This window comes from Selaginella moellendorffii, unplaced genomic scaffold, assembly GCF_000143415.4.
Source record: "Selaginella moellendorffii unplaced genomic scaffold, v1.0 SELMOscaffold_4, whole genome shotgun sequence".
NCBI lineage: Eukaryota > Viridiplantae > Streptophyta > Lycopodiopsida > Selaginellales > Selaginellaceae > Selaginella > Selaginella moellendorffii.
Genome location: NW_003314265.1, coordinates 200,405 through 223,826, shown reverse-complemented (window position 1 = coordinate 223,826; position 23,422 = coordinate 200,405). Strand labels below are relative to the sequence as shown.

At 43.5% G+C, this 23,422-nt stretch overlaps 2 protein-coding genes across 2 annotated transcripts; both read left to right on the top strand.

The window, feature by feature from the left end:
* Window positions 1–12,682: 12,682 nt before the first annotated feature.
* LOC9654249 (programmed cell death protein 4) lies at window positions 12,683–15,231 on the top strand. The gene is made up of 3 exons (XM_002964270.2): window positions 12,683–13,098; window positions 13,152–13,249; window positions 13,316–15,231. Exons 1-3 carry the CDS (start codon window positions 12,936–12,938, stop codon window positions 15,164–15,166), a joined length of 2,112 nt encoding a protein of 703 aa, XP_002964316.2. The 5' UTR covers window positions 12,683–12,935; the 3' UTR covers window positions 15,167–15,231.
* An 85-nt stretch (window positions 15,232–15,316) lies between these two features.
* On the top strand, window positions 15,317–18,243 carry LOC9655533 (probable WRKY transcription factor 39). Its single transcript, XM_002964269.2, has 3 exons — window positions 15,317–17,341; window positions 17,415–17,540; window positions 17,708–18,243. The coding sequence occupies exons 1-3, from the start codon at window positions 16,476–16,478 to the stop codon at window positions 18,003–18,005; spliced, it is 1,290 nt and encodes a 429-aa protein (XP_002964315.2). The 5' UTR covers window positions 15,317–16,475; the 3' UTR covers window positions 18,006–18,243.
* Window positions 18,244–23,422: the final 5,179 nt, after the last annotated feature.

The following is a 23,422-nucleotide window of genomic DNA, read 5'->3' as shown; positions in this document are numbered from 1 at the left end:
GTAACTAAAATCCATACCTAAGGAACGAATGTAAGCCTTTGCATCTATGTATGCAACAAGACTAGTTGCCCAATCTCATTAGATAGTATTCGCCGAGACTCATCATCTGATACCAAATGTAACACATATGGTCACTCTTTATTCTATGGTGATTTACCATAGGATAACTACGAAGCAGAACCTAAACCCTCATGTGTCACATGCCACATGTTCAAAGGACAGTGGTGCAGAACCCAAATTTCAGGGCCTTGGGCCACTGAACAAAGGAATGGAACTAAACTCCTAGCATGGAGCCAAGGAATGATAGCACTGGAGCACGAAATGGCTCTTGAGCATATAGCCCAAGGAACGAAGGGACAAATGCTCGGAGTGACTTGGAATAGTTCCAAAGCATCTAGCATCCCAATGCCAGGACCAATATGCAAAACAGAGCCAAACAAGTCTAGTGCTATTTCGTATTTTAGCATACTGGTGGCCTAACACAAGGATGTGGGTACTCCACCAGCTAGCATGAAATGGAACTTGGGCTTAGACCCAAGTTGGACATAGAACAAGGACAAGCACGCAAGCAAGAGTAAAACTTCGCCTTAGGTTGGTCGAGCATACCTGATCTACTTACCTATCCCCTCCCCCCCCCTCTAAGGAATACACGCTTTGGGCTTTCACCTTTAGCCACCCTTAATACCAAGAGTTAATCTCTAGGACAAGTTTCAAGTTTACTCAAAACCCTTTCCATATTCCATGCCCTTATATTGGTGGAGGTGAGGGGCACTTTTGATTGTCTTTGAGAAGTGCTTCAATTTAGGATTTTAGTTTAGATTTAGCTTTTTCCATTTCCTTTCTTTTGTTCTTTCCTTTTAGGATTTTGGTTTAGATCTAGCCTTTATTTAGATTTCCCTTTCCTTTTAGCTTTTTTTTTCATTTCTCTTCTTTTGCTCTTTCCTTTTCATTCATCTTCATGGTAGAGCAATAGTCTCCTCCTCCTTTGACTTTGGAGCAATAGTTAGTGCAATTGCTTGATGCTATGCAATTATAGTTGAACAACCAAACTCAGTTGATGGAAGCATTCATGGCATATGGTACAACTCCTCTTGCTCTTGGTGCCAATCCTTACATTCGGCCGGAGTTCTTTCATATGAATCTTGGGGATGATGTGTACCATTGGTTCGATCACTTCATAGTGATTTCCATATATCATTCTTGGGATGATGCTCGATATTTGCATGAGTTTCCCACATGTCTCCAAGGGACGGAACTGCAGTGGTACAATGGTTTGAGTGCAGCCACTCGTGAGGATTGGAGTGTTCTCCCAAACGTCTTCAAATATGCATTCGGACATGCCGATGATTATGATGATGCCTTTTACCAAATGCATTGTCTTTGTTAAGGGCCATTTGAGTCAGTGATGTAGTTTGGCATTTGTTTCTGAAGCCTTTTGCTTCGTGCAAAGCCAAATATGTCAGAGCGGATCAAGCTAGGAATATTATAGCTAGCACTTCGTCAAAATCTTGTCAGACTTGTGCATGCACTTGCTCTAGCCACCCTTGACGATAATCTTTGTTTGGCACAACATTATGAGATGTTGCCTCTTCCACTTCTCACTGCACATCCTTCAATTCCACTTCCTGTGGGTGATGGTCCTGTTCCAATGGAGGTTGATGCTGTTGCTACTCGAGTCCAAGAAAAGGGCAAGGACGTGGTGGTGACTGTGATGTTCATTGCTAGGCATATGATAAAGTTGGTCACACTTATTGGTGTTCTTGATGTTTTCCAGATTGGCAGTCTCCATTTCCTGGGTGGAGACCTTAGCATCAATAATGTTTTATTGGTGCTACTACAGTGGAAGGTCTAGACACCAAGATGCATATGGGAAACGAGGAATCGTGTGAGTAATAAAGGTGTAAGAGACTAATTTTTCCATTTTACTTTAATCACTTAACCATACCTCTAACCATTTGAAGGAGTTTCATTCACAACCTCCATAAGTCCGATTCAGGACTTAGGGCTTGCTAACCCCGAGAATGGCATCCATGCCACTTAACATTTGCACTTTGTCCAAGTGCTCCATATGTCCGATACCATGATCGACACTCTAAGGTACCACTGATATATCAGTCCGTTACGCTAAGGCCATACCTATTCACTTTGGTCACACCAGTGGTCCAACACCCCCCCCCCCCCTGCCGGAGGACAATTGCTTTGAGCTTTCACCCAACAGCTTGTATTAATATTCGGACTTAGACTCGGACTCGGACTCGGGCTCGGACTCAGACTTAGACTCGGACTCAGGCTTGGACTCGAGCTTGGGCTTAGACTCGGACTCGGACTCGGTCTTGGTTTCAGACTCGGACTCAGTCTCGATCTTGGTCTCAGTTTTGGTCTCAGTCTCGATCTTGGTCTCAGTTTTGGTCTCAGTCTCGATCTTGGTCTCAGTTTTGGTCTCAGTCTCGATCTTGGTCTCAGTTTTGGTCTTAGTCTCAGTCTCAATTCCATCTCGGGTCCATCTCAGACTTCATCTCAGGTCCATCTCAAGCTCCATCTCGGGTCCATCTCAGACTCCATCTCGGACTCCATCTCGGACTCCATCTAGGGTCCTTCTCAGACTCTATCTTAGACTCTATCTCGGGTCCATCTCAGGTCCATATCTCAGACTCTATTTCGGGTCCATTTTGGGTTCATCTTGGACTCCATCTCAAACTCCATCTTAGACTCCATCTTGGACTCCATCTTGGGTCCATCTCGAACTCCATCTTGGACTCCTTCCACATGTTATGTGTTGGTCCTTTTGTGTTCCTTTTTTAGAGACTCACTTATTGCTCACTTCGTGCTCATTCTTTGAGCCCTTTGTTGGGAGTTCCAGTCCCACTCTTGACTTTTCAAGTCGAAGATTTTAGTCCATATGTGTTATACTTGTTTGGCTTCCATCTCAGCCACTACCACATGGCACCCTTTCAGCTCCTCTTTGGGACCTAGGGATTTTATGCCTCATAAAAGGGACCTTGTGCGAATAAGTTAGTGACCCCTCCATCTTTCTTTTGGGAGTATTATCAAGGGGTTCACTTGCCACCAGTTCATCTAGTATTTACTTTCTAAATTCATTTTTATAATAAAAAGTCTTCTATTATTCTCTCTGTGTTGGTTGATACAGATTCAAGTTTATTTTTTATTGCTTGACTTGTTGCCACACATTGCCATCTACACTTGCATCGTGCGGTGGAGCTAGTTTTCATTCTTTATGGCAACGGTTCTACACATGCATATGCATGGGATGAGGCAAACTTAGTTATATGTGTGGGTGATCTCGAGTTTTTCCAGTCATTGCAGGTGGTCCCGAGTTAAGCTTTTGACTTCATCCTTGGTATGGATTGGTTGTAACACAATCATGCCAAGTGTGATTTTGAGGTGTTTCCCCCTTATCTCATACTTCCTTATAATTCATTCATTCCTCTCACTTCTGTACTTCATCATCCCTTTGCTTCTACCTTTGCTTCCATTACTTTTGTCTCCCCACTACTTCCTTGTATACTTCTATCTTGTTCCACTCTTCCCTTTTCTGATCCCTCTAATAGTCTTTGTGTTGCAACAATTGATCAACTCATGAAAGAATATGCTAATCTTTTTAAATTTAACCTATCATCTGGGGGCAAGATTGCGACACGTAATTCAATTCCAATTGGGGATGCTCATTCAATAAAGGTTTCTGTTTGTTATCAGTCACCCAAAGAGATCAAGATTTTATATTTAAACGTCAAGGAGATGTTGGAAAGGGTGTTATTCGAAAGTCGCGAAATCCTTGGGCATGTGAACCTCATCTTGTGACGAAGCCTAATGGGAGTATTTGTTTCACATCGATTATTGTCCGTTAAACAAAGTGACAATCCCGGATGTGTACCCTCTTCCTCACACTGGTGATCTTTTGGATCGTATAGGAAGAAGTCATTGGTTCACTAAGTGAAATCTTGCTTTTGGGTACTGCCAAGTATTGATGGCAGAAGAGCATATTTCTAAGCCTAATTTTGGTACACTGTTTGGTTTATATGAGTTCTTAGTAATGTTGTTTGGTTTGAACAATGCTTTAGCAACTTTTCAGCAAATGATGGACGAGGTTCTTTGCGATATGCCGGAGGTGACTACTGACTTCATTAATGATGTCTTGATCCACTCAAAGGGGACATGGGAGGAACACGTCCGTGATGTTTGTAAAGTGTTGGATCGGCTATAGGATGTTGATTTAAAGTTGAAGTAGTCAAACTTGAATTTACTTTTTCTTGATGAGGTTTGTAAAGCTTAAAAGGTGACCTTTGTACCCTTGTGACATACATATACTTAAAAGACAAACTTTGTGTACACACTTTAGTTTCTGGTTAAGGAAGAATCTTAGTTTGAATATAAAAATTAGGCTTCAAAAGTGCGTATTTGGGTCTAAGGACACGACTTATCTTGGATATTGTATTTCTCGTGAGGGTTTGCAAGTTGATCCTGATAAACTTGTGGCTATTCTAAAGTTCCCTACTCTGAAGTGTGTGAATGATGTGCAGCACTTCCTGGGCAAGGTGCAATATCTCGGTCGTTTTGTGGATCATCTTTCTGATCGCATTGCACCATTGCGAGCATTGCTAAAGTCATCAATGTCATCTTTCATCTAGTCTTCGGATTGTGAGCGGGCGTTCGGGGATCTCAAAGAGCTATTGACGACTCCTCCAATTTTGGCATATTCTAACTATACTTGACCTTTTATTTTGCACGTGGATGCTTCTGACATTGGTCTTAGAGGTGTGTTAATGCAAGAGAGCTCAAGAGTGCCTAGTTAGTGCCATCCCATTGCGTATATAAGCCGTACATTACAACCAACGGAGATAAACTACTCCACGACAGAGAAGGAGTGTTTAGCAGTAGTCTGGGGTTTCGAGAAACTTCGTGCATATCTACATGGTTCTCGAACGTTACTTGAAGGTGACCATGCTGTTGTTACTTCATTATTAAAGCGGAAGAATCTAGTTGGTCGTATTGCTCGGTGGGCTTTGAAGCTTCAGATATATGATTTTGATGTTGTTCATCACCCAGGGAGTTCTATGGCTAATGTTGATGCCCTTTCTCAAGCTCCTCTTCCTTCTCTACTCTCTTTTCATGTTTCTGACGAGCCTATTGTTCCAGCATCTGTGGATTTTCTAGACAAGGATTTTGTGCCGATGGCGGTTGCTGTACTTGAAGTTCAGTGTCCATAAGGCGTAGAGCAAGATCTACCTTCGCTTGATGAGGTTCGCGAGGCTCAAAAGTTTGAGCCGTGAATTCGAAGGCTTTGAGAGGGGTTTGAGAATCTTGCATCACTTGTTGATAACTTGCCTTTCTGGCATTTATATTCTCAATACCGCCTTGAAGACGGTCCTCTTTATTTTGTGGGGACAGATCTTGATGACCATTTACGGCTGGTGGTGCCTTCTGTTTTTATTCCATGGTTTCTCCATGCCTACCATGATTCTTTTATTTTAAGTGGGCATATGGGACATCATCGTGTAATTGAGAAGTTGTGTAGGTCTTTCTATTTGCCAGAGATGCGATGTGATATTATGTGTGTAGCTGTGTTTGGTGCTAAGCTTATAATACTCCCTCTTATGCCACAGAAGGATAGTTGGAGTTAATTGCAATTTCTCATCCATTTGAGTTGGTGGCATTTAATTTTATGGGACCTTTTCCACAGTCGACTGTTGGTAATAAGTATGTTATTATTGCTTTTGACTACTTGAGTCGTTAGGTGGAAGTTCATGCTCTTGCTAGCGCCTTTGCAACTGCTCTTGGATACTTCCTCCTCAATCGAGTGGTGTTCCAGCATTCTTGTCAAGAGCGGATTCTTTCAAATAATGGTCTCGCATTTATGGCTCGGGCTCAGACTCGGACTCGGTCTCGGTTTCAAACTCGGACTCAGTCTCGATCTTGGTCTCAATTTTGGTCTCAGTCTCGATCTTGGTCTCAGTTTTGGTTTTAGTCTCAGTCTCAATTCCATCTCGGGTCCATCTCAGACTTCATCTCAGGTCCATCTCAAACTCCATCTCGGGTCCATCTCGGACTCCATCTCGGACTCCATCTAGGGTCCTTCTCAGACTCTATCTTAGACTCTATCTTGGGTCCATCTTGGGTTCTTCTTGGACTCCATCTCAAACTCCATCTTAGACTCCATCTCGGACTCCATCTTGGGTCCATCTCGGAATCCATCTTGGACTCTTTCCACATGTCATGTGTTGGTCCTTTTGTGTCCCTTTTTTAGAGACTCACTTATTGCTCGCTTCATGCTCGTTCTTTGAGCCCTTTGTTGGGAGTTTCAGTCCCACTCTTGACTTTTCAAGTCGAAAATTTTAGTCCATATGTGTTATACTTGTTTGGCTTCCGTCTCAGCCACTACCACATGGCACTCTTTCAGCTCCTCTTTGGGACCTAGGGATTTTATGTCTCATAAAAGGGACCTTGTGCGAATAAGTCAGTGACCACTTGCCACCAGTTCATCTAGTGTTTACTTTCTAAGTTCATTTTTATAACAAAAAGTTTTCTATTATTCTCTCCGTATTGGTTGATACAGATTCAAGTTTATCTTTTATTGCTTGACTTGTTGCCACACATTGCCATCTACACTTGCATCGTGCGGTGGAGTTAGTTTTCATTCTTTATGGCAACGGTTCTACACATGCATATGCATGGGATGAGGCAAACTTAGTTATATGTGTGGGTGATCTCGAGTTTTTCTAGTCATTGCAGGTGGTCCCAAGTTAAGCTTTTGACTTCATCCTTGGTATGGATTGGTTGCAACACAATCATGCCAAGTGTGACTTTGAGGTGTTTCCCCTTTATCTCATACTTCCTTATAATTCATTCATTCCTTTCACTTTTGTACTTCATCATCCTTCTGCTTCTACCTTTACTTCCATTACTTTTGTCTCCCCACTACTTCCTTCTATACTTCTATCTTGTTCCACTCTTCCCTTTTCCGATCCCTCTAACAGTCTTTGTGTTGCAACAATTGATCAACTCATGAAAGAATATGCTAATCTCTTTAAATTTAACCTATCATCTAGGGCCAAAATTGCGACACGTAATTCAATTCCAATTAAGGATGCTCATTCAATCAAGGTTTTGTAAGGAACCAACTCACCGAGGTGTCGTAGGATAAAGGACCCCCGAAAGCATGACCAAAATGACAAAGAGTTCATCGGATGGGACCAAGTCGAAGATCGAGTCCAAGACCGACTCTGAGACCGAGTTCGAGATAGAATCCGGAATCGAGTCCGAGGCCAACTCGGAGACCGAGTTCGAGACGGAGTCCGAGATCCGAAATCGGGTCTGAGACCGAGTTCGAGGTCAATCCGAGGTCGGGTCCGAGATCAGGTCCGAGATCAAGTCCGAGGTCGGGTCTGAGATCAGGTTCGAGATCAAGTCCGAGATCGAGTCCGAGACCGAATCCGAAGTCGGATCCGAGATCGAGTCCGAGATCAAGCCAGAGACTGAGTCCAAATACTAATACGGGTCAAGGGGTGAAAGCCCAAAGCGTGCGTCTCCCAGGGGGGGGCTGCAGGGGGTTCCAAAAGTATAGTAGGGATAGTGAGGTCTAGGAACCAATTTTGAAGGGACTCTCTAGCGGGGCTTCCAAACCGACTTGAGGTTGAGACTGGGACCGAGGGGCCTTGGGTGGGAGTAAGCATGGACTTGGTTGGTGCCGGAGGGGCCATCCAAGGAAGTGCTCAAGAGCAGCTCCCACTCCCGAAAGGGAAACCGACTGTGGTGCTCCCGGCTCATGTGGAGTGGTGCCCCACCTAAGTACCATACGGCTTATTGGTCCTCGCCCTTCTTAGGGGCTTGGACCTCCCCTTCGGGATGAAAGAGGGGGCGTAGAGGTACCCATACCGGGCCGTTAGACCACGGTGTTTCGCCCCGGCATCCCGAAGCAAGTGTTGCACCCAAGACTTGGGATTTAGAGGGTCCCATAATCAAGTCTTGTGGTACCAAGGGATGTTAGGAACCTGGAAGCTTGGTGTGCTTGGTTGCTTGTGCTTGCGGGGAGTGTAGCCGAACTTTTAGTCCAGTCTAACCCGGGGAGGGGGATTAGGAGAGATTTGGGTATCCGTGGATGGATGGCTAACACTCCGTTGCTCGTGCAGTGAGTAGCTGAAACCAAGTAGGACCAAGTAGGGGCTGGTACCATAGGCGGGAACCTTGGCAAGGGAACTTAGCAAAAGCCAAGGCAGTGTTGGACGGATAGATGAGGTAAGCTGGCAAATCGGAAAGGAAAAATTTGTGGCTTACAATTTGGTATCGGAGCCTTTTCCTTAGTTCTACATATACTTAAAAGACAAGCTTTGTGTACACACTTTAGTTTCTAGTCAAGGAAGAATCTTAGTTTGAATATAAAAATTAGGCTTCAAAAGTGCGTATTTGGGTCTAAGGACACGACTTATCTTGGATATTGTATTTCTCGTAAGGGTATTCTAAAGTTCCCTACTCTGAAGTGTGTAAATGATGTGCAGCACTTCTTGGGCAAGGTGCAATATCTCGGTCGTTTTGTGGATCATCTTTCTAATCTTATTGCACCGTTGCGAGCATTGCTGAAGTCATCAATGTCATCTTTCATCTAGTTTTCGGATTGTGAGCGGGCGTTCGTGGATCTCAAAGGGCTATTGACGACTCCTCCGGTTTTGGCATATCCTGACTACGCTCAACCTTTTATTTTGCGCGTGAATGCTTCTAATATTAGTCTTGGAGGAGTGTTGATGCAAGAAAGCTTGAGTGTGCCTGGTCAGCACCATCCCATTGTGTATATAAGCCGTATATTACAACCAATAGAGATGAACTACTCCACGACAAAGAAGGAGTGTTTAGCAGTAGTCTGGGGTTTTGAGAAACTTCATGCATATCTATATGGTTCACGGACATTACTTGAATGAGACCCTGCTGCTATTACTTCATTATTGAAGTGAAAGAACCTAGTTGGTCATACTGCTTGATGGGTTTTGAAGCTTTAAATATATGATTTTGATGTTGTTTATCACCTAGCGAGTTCTATGGCTGATGCTGATGCCCTTTTTCAAGCTCCTCTTCCTTCTCCACTCTCTTCTCATGTTTCTGATGAGCCTGTTGTTCCAGCATCTGTGGATTTTCTAGACGAAGATTCTATGCCATCGGCAATTGCTGTACTTGACATTTAGTGTTCACAAGGCATAGAGCAAGATCTACCTTCTCATGATGAGGTTCGCGAGGCTCAAAAGTTTGAGCTGTGAATTCAAAGGCTTTGAGAGGGGTTTGAGAATCCTGCATCACTTGCTGATAACTTGCCTTTCTGGCATTTATATTCTCAATACCGCCTTGAAGACAGCCTTCTTTATTTTGTGGGGACAGATCTTGATGACCATTTACGGCTGGTGGTGCCTTCTGTTTTTATTCCACAGTTTCTCCATGCCTACCATGATTCTTTAGTTTTAGGTGGGCATATGGGACATTGTCGTGTAATTGAGAAGTTGTGTAGGTCTTTCTATTTGCCAGAGATGCGATGTGATGTTATCTGGTATGTGTGTAGCTGTGTTTGGTGCTAAGCTCATAATACTCCCTTTCGTGCCACAGAAGGACAGTTGGAGTCAATTGCAATTTCTCATCCATTTGAGTTGATGGCATTTAATTTTATAGGACCTTTTCCACAGTCGACTGCTGGTAATGAGTATATTATTATTGCTTCTGACTACTTGAGTCGTTGGGTGGAAGTTCATGCTCTTGCTAGCGCCTTTGCAACTGCTCTTGGATACTTCCTCCTCAATCGAGTGGTGTTCCAGCATTCTTGTCAAGAGTAGATTCTTTCAAATAATGGTCCCGCATTTATGGCTGAGGCATTTCATATTTTGACGTCTCTATTGGGGATACGCCACACTTTCACGAGTGCTTATCATCCACAATCAAACGGTTTGGTAGAACGGCCCATTCGAACATTCAAAGGGATGATTGCGAAGTATGTGAACTTTTAGCATTCGAATTGGGATGGTTATTTGTCACTTATTTAGTATGCATATGTCACAGAGGTGTAGAGTTTTGTTGGTGCTTCACTATATAAATTCCTATATGGTCATGATCCAATATTACTAACAGAGCTTGGTTTACCTTTATGATTGCCATGAGCTACTGATGCTAGGTCATGGGATCGGTATTTGATAAGTATTCTTCCACTTGTCCGAGCAGAATCTGCCGAACACTTAAGCCACGTACAAGTGGGACAACAATAACACTACAACTCCCATCATCATCCACCTGCAGAGTACAAAATGGATGATTTAGTGTTAGTCTATAAATTTCCCCATGTTATGATATGTAGTTTATCTAAGAGGCTCCTTGCATAGTGGAAAGGATTGTATCAGGTGTTGCAGCAAGTTAGACCACAAGTTTACGAAGTTTGGCATGACGTCAAGCAAGCTAATCCTCTAGATATTGTGCATGTGCAACGGTTGAAATGCTTCATACAAAGGGATCAGGAGCAATTAATACCCCTTACAGATCCACCGATGCCTCCTCTTAACGTTCTTCCAGATCTCGGCCTGTCTATAAGAGAACCCTGATGGTTTTCTATTATTCCAAGAGGAGGGGATGATGTGAGGGCCAAATGTACGGTTACGATGCTGTATACTAATATTAGCATAGTGGGATTTTAGTAACCGTCAGATTAATTTCAATTTAAACCACTTGCTCTTGTATATAACCTAGGGTTTTTGGGCTAATTGATATGTATATTTTCTGTATTCCCTTTCCACATTCCAAGCACTCACAATATGTAATATATCTTTAATTTTTATTAGCTCAAAAATATATTTAAAATTTTGAAAATGCTTTATAAATATATATAATTTTATACTTTTAAAATGATAGTGTGAGTGTATAGCTCATAATCATATATTTGACATATAACAATAATATAAGATGAAATTAATTGATTCCACAATGTGATAGAATGTTTATAAGAAAATCCTTATTGCAAAATGGAATTTTTTACCATGTTTATTTATGTAAAACATTTTAAAAATATTGCAATTCAAATATTATTTTGAATTAATATAATTTTACATATATTTTACTCACAACTAAAAGGATACTACTTAAGTTGCAAACTTCACTCATTGGTAAATATACACTTTGGCTTTAAGGATTTAAATAAATTATGAAGTTTTTCCACCTATAATAGGTGTAAATTATTTTTCTATTTAGTGTTTTTCTTGACTATTATTTACCTTTTAAAACTGCATAAGAAGTGTTATTTTTCAGTTGATTAACATATACTTGTCTTTCAGTGTCTATCTCTATTAACTTTAATCTCTACTAATCTCTGAGTATTTCTGGACAATTGCTAGTATGATTCATATTTCTTATTATTATAGATTGCTTGTATATTCTAAAAATATGCTTTACAAATTTGTGAATATTTTAATATTATTCTTCTTCGAATACTAAATGAATAATGATTTTTAATAGGAAAGCGAAGTCTTCCTAGGGGTGCAAGCTACAAATTTCAGTACTGGCACCCAAAGGATTTTTCTTGTGCGGCATTCAATGCCCATCAGAGTTGACAATGAAATCCTCGCAGCAGTGCGTGACGAATCTCCATCATGGTTGCCAGATGAATGATTCAATCCAATCCATCAGCCATTGTTAAAAGTCTCAGAAAAATCACAACTAACTCCAGATTCCAAATTCAGTGATGAAAAGATCAAAGCACCTAGCCTCACAAATAAAAAGAAAAGAAAGAATGATCAATCAACCAAGATGACAATGCTCGTTTCTCTGCCAAACCATGTCATCTCCATTGCGGTCCTGCTCCTGCTCTTGGTGAAGATCGACCCAGCAATGGCCGTGCTGCTGCTGGATCATCGCAGAAGAAGAGTAGCAATGCATCCGATTGCTGACGGATCCGGGCGAGCAAAATGGGGATATGTCGAGAAAGGGAAGATCCGCCCAGTACTCCCTGCCCCGATCGAAGTTCCTCTCGTAGCTCTCCGTCTTGTAGTGGTGGAGCGGCGGCTGTGGATCTACGCACATTGAGTCGTAACACGACGATTGGATCTTCCTGGCCTCGGCCCGCCACTTGCGAATCGCCTGCTTCCACTTTGGCGGCCTCTCGTAGCCGCTGCCGTGGTGGTGATGGTCCTTGGAGGAGCTGTTCTTGGCGTTCTTGGCGTCCTTGCTCCGCCTCCTCCTCAGACCGCCGAGGCAATCGAGAATCCAGCTCTTGCAATCGAGAGCAATCACCTGCTGCTGCTGATGCTGATGCTGCTGCTGATGCCGCGGGCGCTGCTCGTCGATAGTCTTGTCGGCGCTAGGATTCTTGGCGCCCTCTTCTTGCAATGTGGATGCCGAGGCGGGCCAAGACGCTAGAGACGAGGGCGAGAGCACATTGTAGGCATTCTCCACGAATCCCATAGCTCGATCGATTGATTCTTGATGCGCTCCGAGCATCAAGAATCCATAACAGCTAAAACTCCTACCAAAACCCTAGATGTGGAGGAGCGAGCGAGCGAGAAAGAGAGAGAAAAAGGTGAGGTTTGTGTGAAACGGTCGCGCAAACGGGAAAATTAGACAGCCGTCAGATCTGGTCAAAGGTGACCACCGGCGGTTGCGCGCTCGATTCCTGGGGAGTAGCTTTAGGGTAGCCATAGGGATCTCTGGTTCGATTCCCAGGCAATGCAGCGGCCCACCACGTTAGGCGTTCTATTCTCGCGAGTGACAAGGCCATGGATATGCATCATCCATTGGGCGTACAGTATATATGTGTCAGCTTGTCAAGATCTTGGCTGCTAGGGTTTGCTAGCGCTCTATGGTAAGGCGGCGGCTGTGAGAAGAGATCTCGAGCTCGCGAATCGCCTCGCGCGGTGCACCTCGGCTGCCCTGCATTGTACAGATAGGTGAAGGATCTCGCGGCAGCGATGGCGGAGACGGCGGGATTTCTCACAGATGAGCAGCGCAAGCTGATGAAATCGGCGTCGCTGACCCGCGAGAGCTCCGCGGAGCTGCTGTCGCCGAGGGCGGCGTCGGGGAAGCACCACGAGAGGAAATCGCATTCGGGGAAGAATGGGCGACCTAAAAAGGGTATGCTTTCCTTGTAGGTAGGCAATAACTTGGAACTGTGTTTTGGCATGTAGGTGGCAGTGGTGGCAAGGGGACTTGGGGATCCGTCATGGAAGATGGTAGCAAGAGGGTTCTTATTGATCGAAACGATCCTAACTATGACAGTGGAGAGGTATGCTGATAAAAAGTCTCTTTTTCTCAAGCCCTTACCAAAAAAAAAAACGTTCTTTTCTTGCAGGAACCATACCATCTGATCGGTGCTCACGTCGCTCAGTCGTTACAAGTGTACAAAGAGAAGGTTGTATATATAGTGGAGGAATATTTTGCTACTGGCAACGTCGCGGACGCGGCCACAGATTTGCGAGACCTCGGCTCGCCGAGCTACCATCACTACTTCGTCAAGAGGCTGATTTCCATGGCGCTGGACAGGCACGACAGGGAGAAGGAGATGGCGTCGGTTCTACTGTCGGCCCTCTACGCCGACGTGATGGAGCCGGACCAGTTAGCCAAGGGATTTACCAAACTGCTCGAGTCGGCGGACGACTTGGCGCTTGACATTCCGGATGCTACCGACGTCCTGGCACTTTTTCTTGCTCGAGCAGTGGTGGACGACATTCTCCCGCCGGCATTCTTGTCCAAGACGCAGGCTGTGTTACCGGACGGCTCCAAGGGCCTCGAGGTTCTCCAAAACGCCGAGAAGAGCTACCTCAACGCGCCGCTGCATGCAGAGGTCGTCGAGCGACGCTGGGGTGGCAGTACCCAGACCACCGTCGAGGAAGTGAAGCGCAAGATCACCGACCTGCTGAAGGAGTACGTGGAGAGCGGGGACCAGGCCGAGGCCCGCCGCTGCATCCGAGAGCTCAACGTGCCTTTCTTCCACCACGAGGTGGTCAAGAAGGCCCTGACTCTGGTGATTGAGAAGAAGAGTGCCGAGGCCGGGATCGTGTCCCTCCTCCAGGAGTGCGCCGACGAGGGTCTCATCTCCTCCAACCAGATGTCCAAAGGCTTCTCCCGCGTTTTCGACGCGCTGGAGGACCTCTCGCTGGACGTCCCGCAGGCCCGTGAGATTCTCGAGGACCTCGCAGCCAAGGCCATGTCCGCTGGCTGGCTCAGCTCCTCGTTCGTCACTCCCGCTGCTGCTTCTGCTGCTGCTGCTGCCGCCGCTGCTTCCAACGACGATGGTGCTGCAGCAAACGGTGACACCGCCGTCGACGATGCTCATGTCTTCAAGCAGAAGGCCACCGGGATCATCCAGGAGTACTTTTTGTCCGACGACATAGCGGAGGTGGTGCGGAGCCTCGAGGACCTGGCAGCCCCGGACTTCAACGCGGTGTTCGTCAAGAAGCTCATCACCCTGGCCATGGACAGGAAGAACCGGGAGAAGGAGATGGCGTCGGTGCTCCTGTCGGCTCTCTACGCGGAGGTGATCCCGGTGGGGCAGATTGGAAAGGCGTTCACGATGCTGCTCGAGTCGGCCGAGGACACGGCCCTGGACATCCCGGACGCCGCCAACCAGCTCGCTTACTTCCTTGACCGCGCGGTGGTGGACGACATACTCCCGCCGCTCTACCTGGAGGAGATCAACGAGCAGCTGCCGGAGGGGTCTCTGGGAAAAGAGATCGTCCACTCGGCCGAGTCCATCCTGGCGGCGCGGCACGCTGGGGAGCGGATCCTGCGCTGCTGGGGAGGCGGCACGGGCCGCGCGGTGCTGGACGACGCCAAGGACAAGATTGCCAAGCTGCTCGAGGAGTTTGAGAGCGGCGGCGACATGGGGGAGGCGTGCCAGTGCGTGCGCGACCTGGCCATGCCATACTTCCACCACGAGGTGGTGAAGCGCGCGCTGGTGATGGCCATGGAGAGGAAGAGCGCGCGGCCGCTGTGCTTCCTCCGCGAGTGCTCCAGCGAGGGGCTTATCACGACGAGCCAGATGGTGAAGGGATTCGGCAGGGTGGCGGACTATATCGACGACCTCGCGCTCGACATCCCCGACGCCAAGAGTAAGTTCCAGGGGTTCGTGGACGAGGCCAAGGCACAGGGCTGGCTCTCCAGTGCCTTTGGAGGCGCTGCGCAAGCCAATGGTAGTGCCTAAGTGGTGCGCACTCCCTCTCTCGTTTTTTTTTTCCTGAAATTATATGCTGGTATCTTTGACTTTTAGTCCACCCTAGTAAACGGTCAGCCCAGCTCGTTTTTGGCCCTTTTGACCGTCCGTACGGCTGACCGGTGGGCCATGACGCACCGCCGGGCCGTTTAAAAACACACGGAAACGCATGGCGACAAAACAAACGATTTGGAAAATGGGGGGAATATTTGTTACGAGAGGAAGAGAAGCCGTACGGACGGACACGGCAACGGCCCGTCAGAGGCCCGCGATCCCACCGTCAAAGCCGGTGCGATCTGGGCCGACCAAAATTCCCTGCGTTGGGCGGAAAGAAGTCGATCTCTCTTCCTTCCAAGTTCCAAGTGAAGTGTCTGTTGTCTGTGACTTACATGGTTCTCTGTGCGCTGTGTACTAAGTTCCTCGCACTGCTACTGCGCGCTGTGCTCGCTGGATTGGATCGATCGCCCCCTTTCCTATCCATTTACCCATTGGGTCCGGGGGATCGCATAGCACAGCACGCGACGCGAGGAGGAGAGAGAGGAGGGAAGGGGGAATTGACGAAGACGAAGGGGGGAATCCAGGCTTGCACGCTTGGTGGGCGATGACGAGTGCTTGATGGGCTCGATTCTTCGGCTGCTGTGCGTGGTGGGTTCTTCGCAAATTCCAGGGATTTGCTCCGTTTGTCACGCAGGGGTCGATCAGTGAGGGGAAAGAGGAAGAGTGTTTTGGAAGAGGAAAAGAAGGGCCGTTTCTTATCGTCACATTGTCGTTTGTGGGGCACGCCACGGCACTTTGGTTCTTCTTCACCTTCCTTCTTTCTTCTTTTCTCGCGTCGCCCCTACTGTGGATGATTGACGACTGCTTCGTCGTCGTCATCTAGGAGCGCTCTAGTCGCGGCTGAGACTGTCTCGTCTTTAAATTCCTCCCTTGCTTCGCCCCTTCTTCTTGTTGTTCCTTCCTCTTCTTCTCCGTCCTCTCATCTTCTTCAACCTTCTGCCCCTGTCGGAGCGAAGAGATCCCAGAAGCAGCGTGCCGCAGCTTCTCAATCGCTTCACGTGCTTGACTTTGTACAATCGATCCAATCCTAGCTACCTGCTGCTCTTCCACGAACAAGTCGTCCTCGATACTGCCAAATCCCAGGGGTCGAATTCAAGTCCAAAACGTCCTCGAGAGGATGGCGTGTCGACTAAGTGGAGGGTAAGCGCCCCCCTCTTCCTTTCTCTCTCCAAAGCGTGTCCATGGGTAGCTGATCGGATCGATCGTCTTTCCTTGCGATCGAAGCATAAGAGCATTAGAGGGAATGGAAGTTCTTCAGTACAGGTGCTCGTCCGAGAGAGACCGGCAAATCGAGGAGGCGGCCAGGTCGGGGCTGGCAAACGTCCAGGAGCTCCTCCAGTTCCTGGCCGACCAGCAGCGCCACCGCAAAGACGATGGCGATTCCTCCTCCGCCTCCTCGCTCAAGCTGGGCTTGAATCCAGAGGGCAGCGCCGCGGCCTCGTCGGCCATCGCAAGCTTTCGAAAGGTGTCGAGCTTGCTGGGAAGGACCAAAGGCCATGCAAGGTTCCGAAAGGGGCCCAAGGGACAGACATCGTCTCTGGCGGGATACGAGCATGCATTCGTGGACTCCTCCAGCGCCGCCGGCCACTACCGCCCGATGAAGCAGCAAATCCATCCCGATGAAATCCACCATCGCCATCTCTCCCAGCAGCATCAAGCTGGCGGACCATCCTCGTCCACGGATTTGAGCCTCCGGCAGCAAAACGCTCTGGCGGTGGCAATGCACAGGCGAGCGGTGGAGGAAGAGAGGCACAGATTGATCCAGCAGCAGCAGCAGCAGCAGCAGGCCGAGATGATGTTCCAGGCCAAGAAAAACCAGGTATTCAACCTGGAGAATTCGATGGGATCGCGCTCGTATATGTCGTCGCTAAGCATGCAGCAGGATCATCACCACCTCCACCACCATCCTCACGCAATCAGCAACAACAACGCCGTTACCAACAATGCCACGACAAGCAGCGGTGACGTAAAAGCTGGCTCGTTATTTGGGCTGCTCCCACCGATGAGCCAGAGCAATGGCTCCAACGTTTCCAGGAGGAAGTGCGTGGGAAAGCATGAGGAGCTCGGTATCAAGTGTGCAACGCTCAAGTGCCATTGCTCCAAACGGCGGTAATGTGGTTTTTCTCCGTTCGCTTACGACGCTTGTCCTCTTAAACGAAACCATTCTTTTCGTTCGCAACAGGAAGCTGAGGGTGAAGAGGACCATCACAGTTCCTGCAATCAGCAACAAGCTGGCCGATATTCCTCCGGACGATTACTCTTGGCGAAAGTATGGACAAAAGCCAATCAAGGGCTCTCCGCACCCAAGGTATGTAAATATATTGGTTTGTTGGTCAGTCGCTTCTTGTTATGTTTTCGTACTGCCACTACTCGTTTGTTGCCATGCTAGAAACTTTTCTACAAGTCTTTCGTGCTCGAGTTTTTCTATCAACTGGTTCGACTTTTCTCCCAGCTTTAAATTTTTTTTCTTTTCAGGGGGTATTACAAGTGCAGCAGCATGAGGGGATGCCCGGCCCGGAAGCACGTCGAGCGATCCCTGGAAGACCCTTCAATGTTGATCGTGACTTATGAAGGCGAGCACAATCACACGAGAAACAACAATAGCAACAACACCACCACCACCAACAATAACAATGCTAACATCAACACCATCGCCACCACCACCACCACAACCACATCCAACTACAACAACAGCAACAATGGGATTGTCAGTGCTAATGGAGCTGGTGTTGCCAGTGCTGCCGCTGCTCCTAGTTTGGTGACTCACTCCTGATTCTTTTCTTTTTCGTTCGGTTTTTCCTCTTTAGATTTTGCCTGCTTAGGTGATTAGCTCGTACTGATTTGAAAACTTGTCTAAGCTGCTCAAGGACAAGGAATGACAACTAACCTCCTGTCTCTTTGGCATCCCATCTGTGTCGTGCCTCATGTCTCTCTGGGACTAAACGATGTTTATCATAATACGTACTGTAATCAGGTTAAGAGTGAAAATGACAAAATTGTTTTTATTGACAGATCCGTCGGCCATACTACCACCTCTTGGTTTCCCAAAGCAAGCTTTCCTGTGTCAAAAGGTAAAACTTAATACCATAACACGAGTAGCTTCTGCACCAAGAAATATGATATGTAAAGCTGGATTGTACAAATATGTCACAAAGTTGGAAGAATGTGGTAAATGAAATTTAAACATCAAGTCAACCAATCAAAACAAGAAATATTGTTCTCCCTGATCTTATTGAAGTTTGTAATACTTTCTTCCAAGGATATTTTTATAATTTGAAAAAAATAATATGATTATAATTTTATTTTATCATAATTAGATAAATTTCAATAATAAAAATAAAAATATAAAAATATTTACACAATTTCTTAGTAGACCACACCATGTCATTTTTTGTCATTTTATATATATTTTATTATTTGACATATAAATATCATATATTATAAAATATATATTTTGTTTTATAATATTATTTTATGAGTATAGAAATAGATATATTAATTGGGGTTTAGACCCCTACTTATATACAAGAATGAATGAACAAAATTCAATTCTAAATGGACAGTCCATATACTTTAGTACTATAATTAATATATTACTTAGGTAGGGTAATACATACATATATATATATAAACATTCCATCCCTTTCAGAAAGTGAAAAAGTGATGATAATAAGTCAAGTGGAACATTTGGAACTTCTGCTGGTGATTATAAATTACCATAAGAATTTGAAACTTCCACAAAACCACCAACAAATTTGCTAATAACCTTAACTGAAATAAAACCCAAAACCATAGCATAAGCATCAACCGATTACAGAATTTTAGTGAACTAGTTGCAACTTCATATACAACTCCTAAATGCTCAAACCAACAACATAATCATAACTTTGAATTGAAACAAGAGACTTTGAAAGTCATTATAATCCATAAAGCACCATTGTAGTAAATAATATATCTTGTTTTTAAGTTTGCTTATTGACAATTCTTCAAGACCACCATTAACTCAGACTTAGGAGCATAAATAGAACAACCATTGTTCTCATTTAACACTCCATATGGGAGGTCGGACTCATTCAGTTTGTCCTTCACATCCTCCTTATCCCTTTGTTGAAGGAAAGAAAATTTGTAGCATTAGCTCCATTACACTTGTCTTCATTCTATTATCTATGTTTAACCTCACTCCACTATTATATCTATTCCACCTCACTATGTTGGGGCTAGATGTTCCATTCAGACTTGCTATATTCGTCCTTACTCCAGAATTCATGTCGTTCATCCTCGCTTTACTATTGTATCCATTTATCCTCACTCCATCGTTAGGGCCAGACTCCCATCTGTCCCCTCTACCCACTCCTCCAAAGAAAAAAATATTTGAAATATTGGGGTAAAAAAGATAAAATGAGAAAAATTGAAGAAAAACCATTGTGGAAGAAGAAAAAGTGGATAAAGAAACATTAAAAGAAGAACTTGCAGCAGCTAGCAATACAAATATAAGGAAATCAAAAGAAGGATATATGCTCAAAACTTGGAAAATATAAGACTTCCTATCATAAAATACTTTAGCCATCACAATATAAGTAAAAGATTCATACCACTCAACCTCCTTAATACACAACTCAATATTTGAGATGGGAAAATTAATAACAACATCTAAATGCTCAAGGGAATATATAAACTCCTCAGCAACAACGGTAAAGCAAAGACTTTTAGCAGCACTCACAAATGGGGACATGTATTCAACTTGAAACTTTAGCTAAAGTGACTCAACCTTTGGAATAAGGGAATACTTAACACAAGAATTAATCAAAAACTTTGCCAATATAACAAAATTAAGATTCTCAATTTCATGCACATATTTAACATTTAGATTAGTATGAGGAGGACAGAAAACACTCAACTCAACACTAAACTGAAAATGAGAATTATCAAAGTCACAAATGATCGACGTGCCAGGAGAAGAAAACACTACATATGTGGAAAAAATACTAGAACTATGAGAAGGTGGCTTAGGTCGAAAAATAAAAAAAGGTTGGGAAAGAGCAAAGGTAAAGACAAAAAGATTAAATGGTAAATTGAAATATTGATACCTACTCCACAAAATTTACACTTCATCTCCAAAGCTGTCTCCATAATAATCAAGCTCGTTAAAATGATCTAGAATCCATTTGAGCTCATACATATCATCTTCCCATAAACTTGATCCTCAAACATTCTCCAAGAATTGGATTGCATCATCCATAACTTGCAAATCGATAAATTATGCTTCACATCAACGAGAGATGGTAAAACACTAAGAATAGGATAAGCTATATAATTACATCCTACAAAAGTTAGAGATGGCAACACACCAAAGATGTGTGCAGCACCAACATGATCACACATCACAGCACCAAAAGTTCGTATAAGTAATTAATTTTTCCATTCTACTTTAGCTGCTTAACCATATCTTTGACCATTTAGAAGAGTCTCATTCACAAACTTTATAAATCTTATTCTTGACTTAGAGACATACTAGCCCCATGAATGACATCTATACCACTCAATTTTTGCACTTGGTCCAAGTGCTCTATATATCCAATCCCATGACCGACACCCAAAGGTACCATCGACATATCATCCTGTTATGCTAAAGCCATACCCATTCACCTTTGTTACATCAGTAATCCAAGACTATCTGCATCACAGTCCCGTCTTTTAAAGATTGTGTCATCCGTTTATGAGTGATCATCAATTGACTACACTTCAGCACCTTTAGGATGCCCCAAAACATGGGGAACATCTTCCCTAATGTCCTTTCTTCCATTCCCACCAAATCCCTCTCCATCCATGGACATGCTCTCCAACATTGCCACTGAGTTAAGGTCTAAAGGCTTAACCACTAAGTCCTATTGGCCTCTAGGATTTCCTCACCATGTGACCATATCCTTGGTCACTATACCAGAGGACTACTCCTCTTCCTTTCCATAGTCTGTGACTTTGGGATGACATTTCAAAACACTGTGGCCTTATGCAAGCCTCCTAAGTACTCTCTTCACCTTCCACTCTTAAGTTCTCTAGCCATATGGTTATAGTGAGGTTCTGATGAACCTTACTAGGTATTCAAGTAGGTAATGCCACCCACACTTGGATTGAGAACATTAACTATTTAATCTCCTAGGGGAGTTAAAGTCAGCTTTTGAACACTTCACCAAGTTACCCTACTTGTCTGTCTGTGTTCACTTTAGCCTTGGACTCCTTAGTGGTTATATCATCACCCAACACATCAGTATAGCCTTCCTTAGTAACATTGGTCTTTCTTGGCCAAACTAACTCCATTGGAGTCCTCCCCTTACTATACTTTTGGAGCTCACCAAACCCCCTAGAGTTTGGGAGATGAACACTTTGGGCTTTCACCCTCAGACTTGGACTTGGATTTAGACTAGAAGTCGGACTCGGTCTCGGTCTCGGTCTTGGTCTTGATCTTGGTCTTGGCTTCGACCTTGGATGCGACCTTAGACTCGATCTCAATCTCCATCTTGAATTTGACTTCAGACTACATCTCGAGTCTATCTCAGACTCCATCTTAAACTCTATCTCAAGTCCATCTCAGACTCCATCTTGAGTTCATATTGGACTCCATCTTGGATTCCATCTCAAGCCCATCTTGGACTTCATCTCGAGTCCATCTCGGGTCCATCTTGGACTTTATCTCGGGCTCTATCTCGGGTTTGTCTTGGGTCCATATTGGATTCTATCTTGGACTCCTTCTTGGACTCCATTTTAGACTCATTTTTAACACTTTCATATGTTATAACACTTACCATATGTTAGTCCTTCTTATGTCCCTTCTTAGAAATTCATTCAACAAGTGTTTTATACTCATCCTTTAAACACTTTGTTTGGGGTTTCACTCTTGCTCTTGAACTTTTCAAATTGGAGCTTTTGGTCCAAACATGTTACGTTTGTTGGACTTCTAATTTGATCACTACTATGTGCCACCCTTTTGGCTCCACTTTGAAGCTTAAGAATTTATATCTTATAATTCAATCCAACAAAGTAGCATTAATAACCTCAAGTGACATACTCTTTGATTGGTAACAACATGGCATGGTAAAAGAAGAAAATGCATTAAAGATTAGAAAAAAGAGTAAAACTAAGCATAATAATAGCTAGAATTCTAGATTTTGCACAAAGATAATACAAATCTAGATGCAAAAAAGAATGAACAAATAAAAACAAAAGGCAAGATCCCAAATACTAGAGTAAAGAACTACTAAAAAGTTTTGCCCTTTAGGGATAAATTGTAATGCCCCTCTCCTCCAGCAATGTGAGTGTTCAAGATATAGAAATAGGTATATTCATCAAGGTATAGATTTATTTATATATAAGATTGGATGTACCAAATTTAATCTTAAATGGACAATTCATATGCTTTAGTACTATAATTAGAGTATTATTTAGGCAAGGTAATACATATATATGCGTACATGTATTTATAAAACAAAATTCCCATCAAAAAAATTTAAGTTTACTATTAGATATATAATTCATCATTGACTCATATCTATATATTAAATATTATTTCAAAACTAAATAAATATTTATTGAAATAAAAATAATTGTATATATCAAAATCAGACAAACACAATAGATTTAATTATTGTATAACCTTAGCCAATAAAATATAAATTAATATTTATATTATTTCAATTTCAAAATGAAAATATTCATAACATTATTATCAAAAATTATTTATTTTATAATATATTTTTATACAATAAGTATGGTAAATGAATGTTTAAATAAAATTTAAAAACTTAAAAAATTTTAAGTAAAGGGCTGGAAGTGTATTCTAAGTTATGTAAATATTTATATAAAAATAATAAATTTTAATTTATGTATTTTCTAAAAAGATATTATACTTATAGCTCAACTTTTAATGTTCATAAAGAAGTTAAAGATGAATTTTAAGTAACTTTAAAATAAAAAATACTACTAATTGTAAATATATTTATCACTAGAAATAGAATTTAAAAAGAAAATTATAATTATTATGATTTAATAATAAATTTAAATTAAAAACAGTAGTAAAAAAACTTATAGCTAAATTAAATTTTTTGCATTTAAATAAAAATAAAATTATAACTGCATATTTGTTATAAAATCTTCCCTAATTTCAATATATCAAATATAGATTTATTTTTAAGCTAT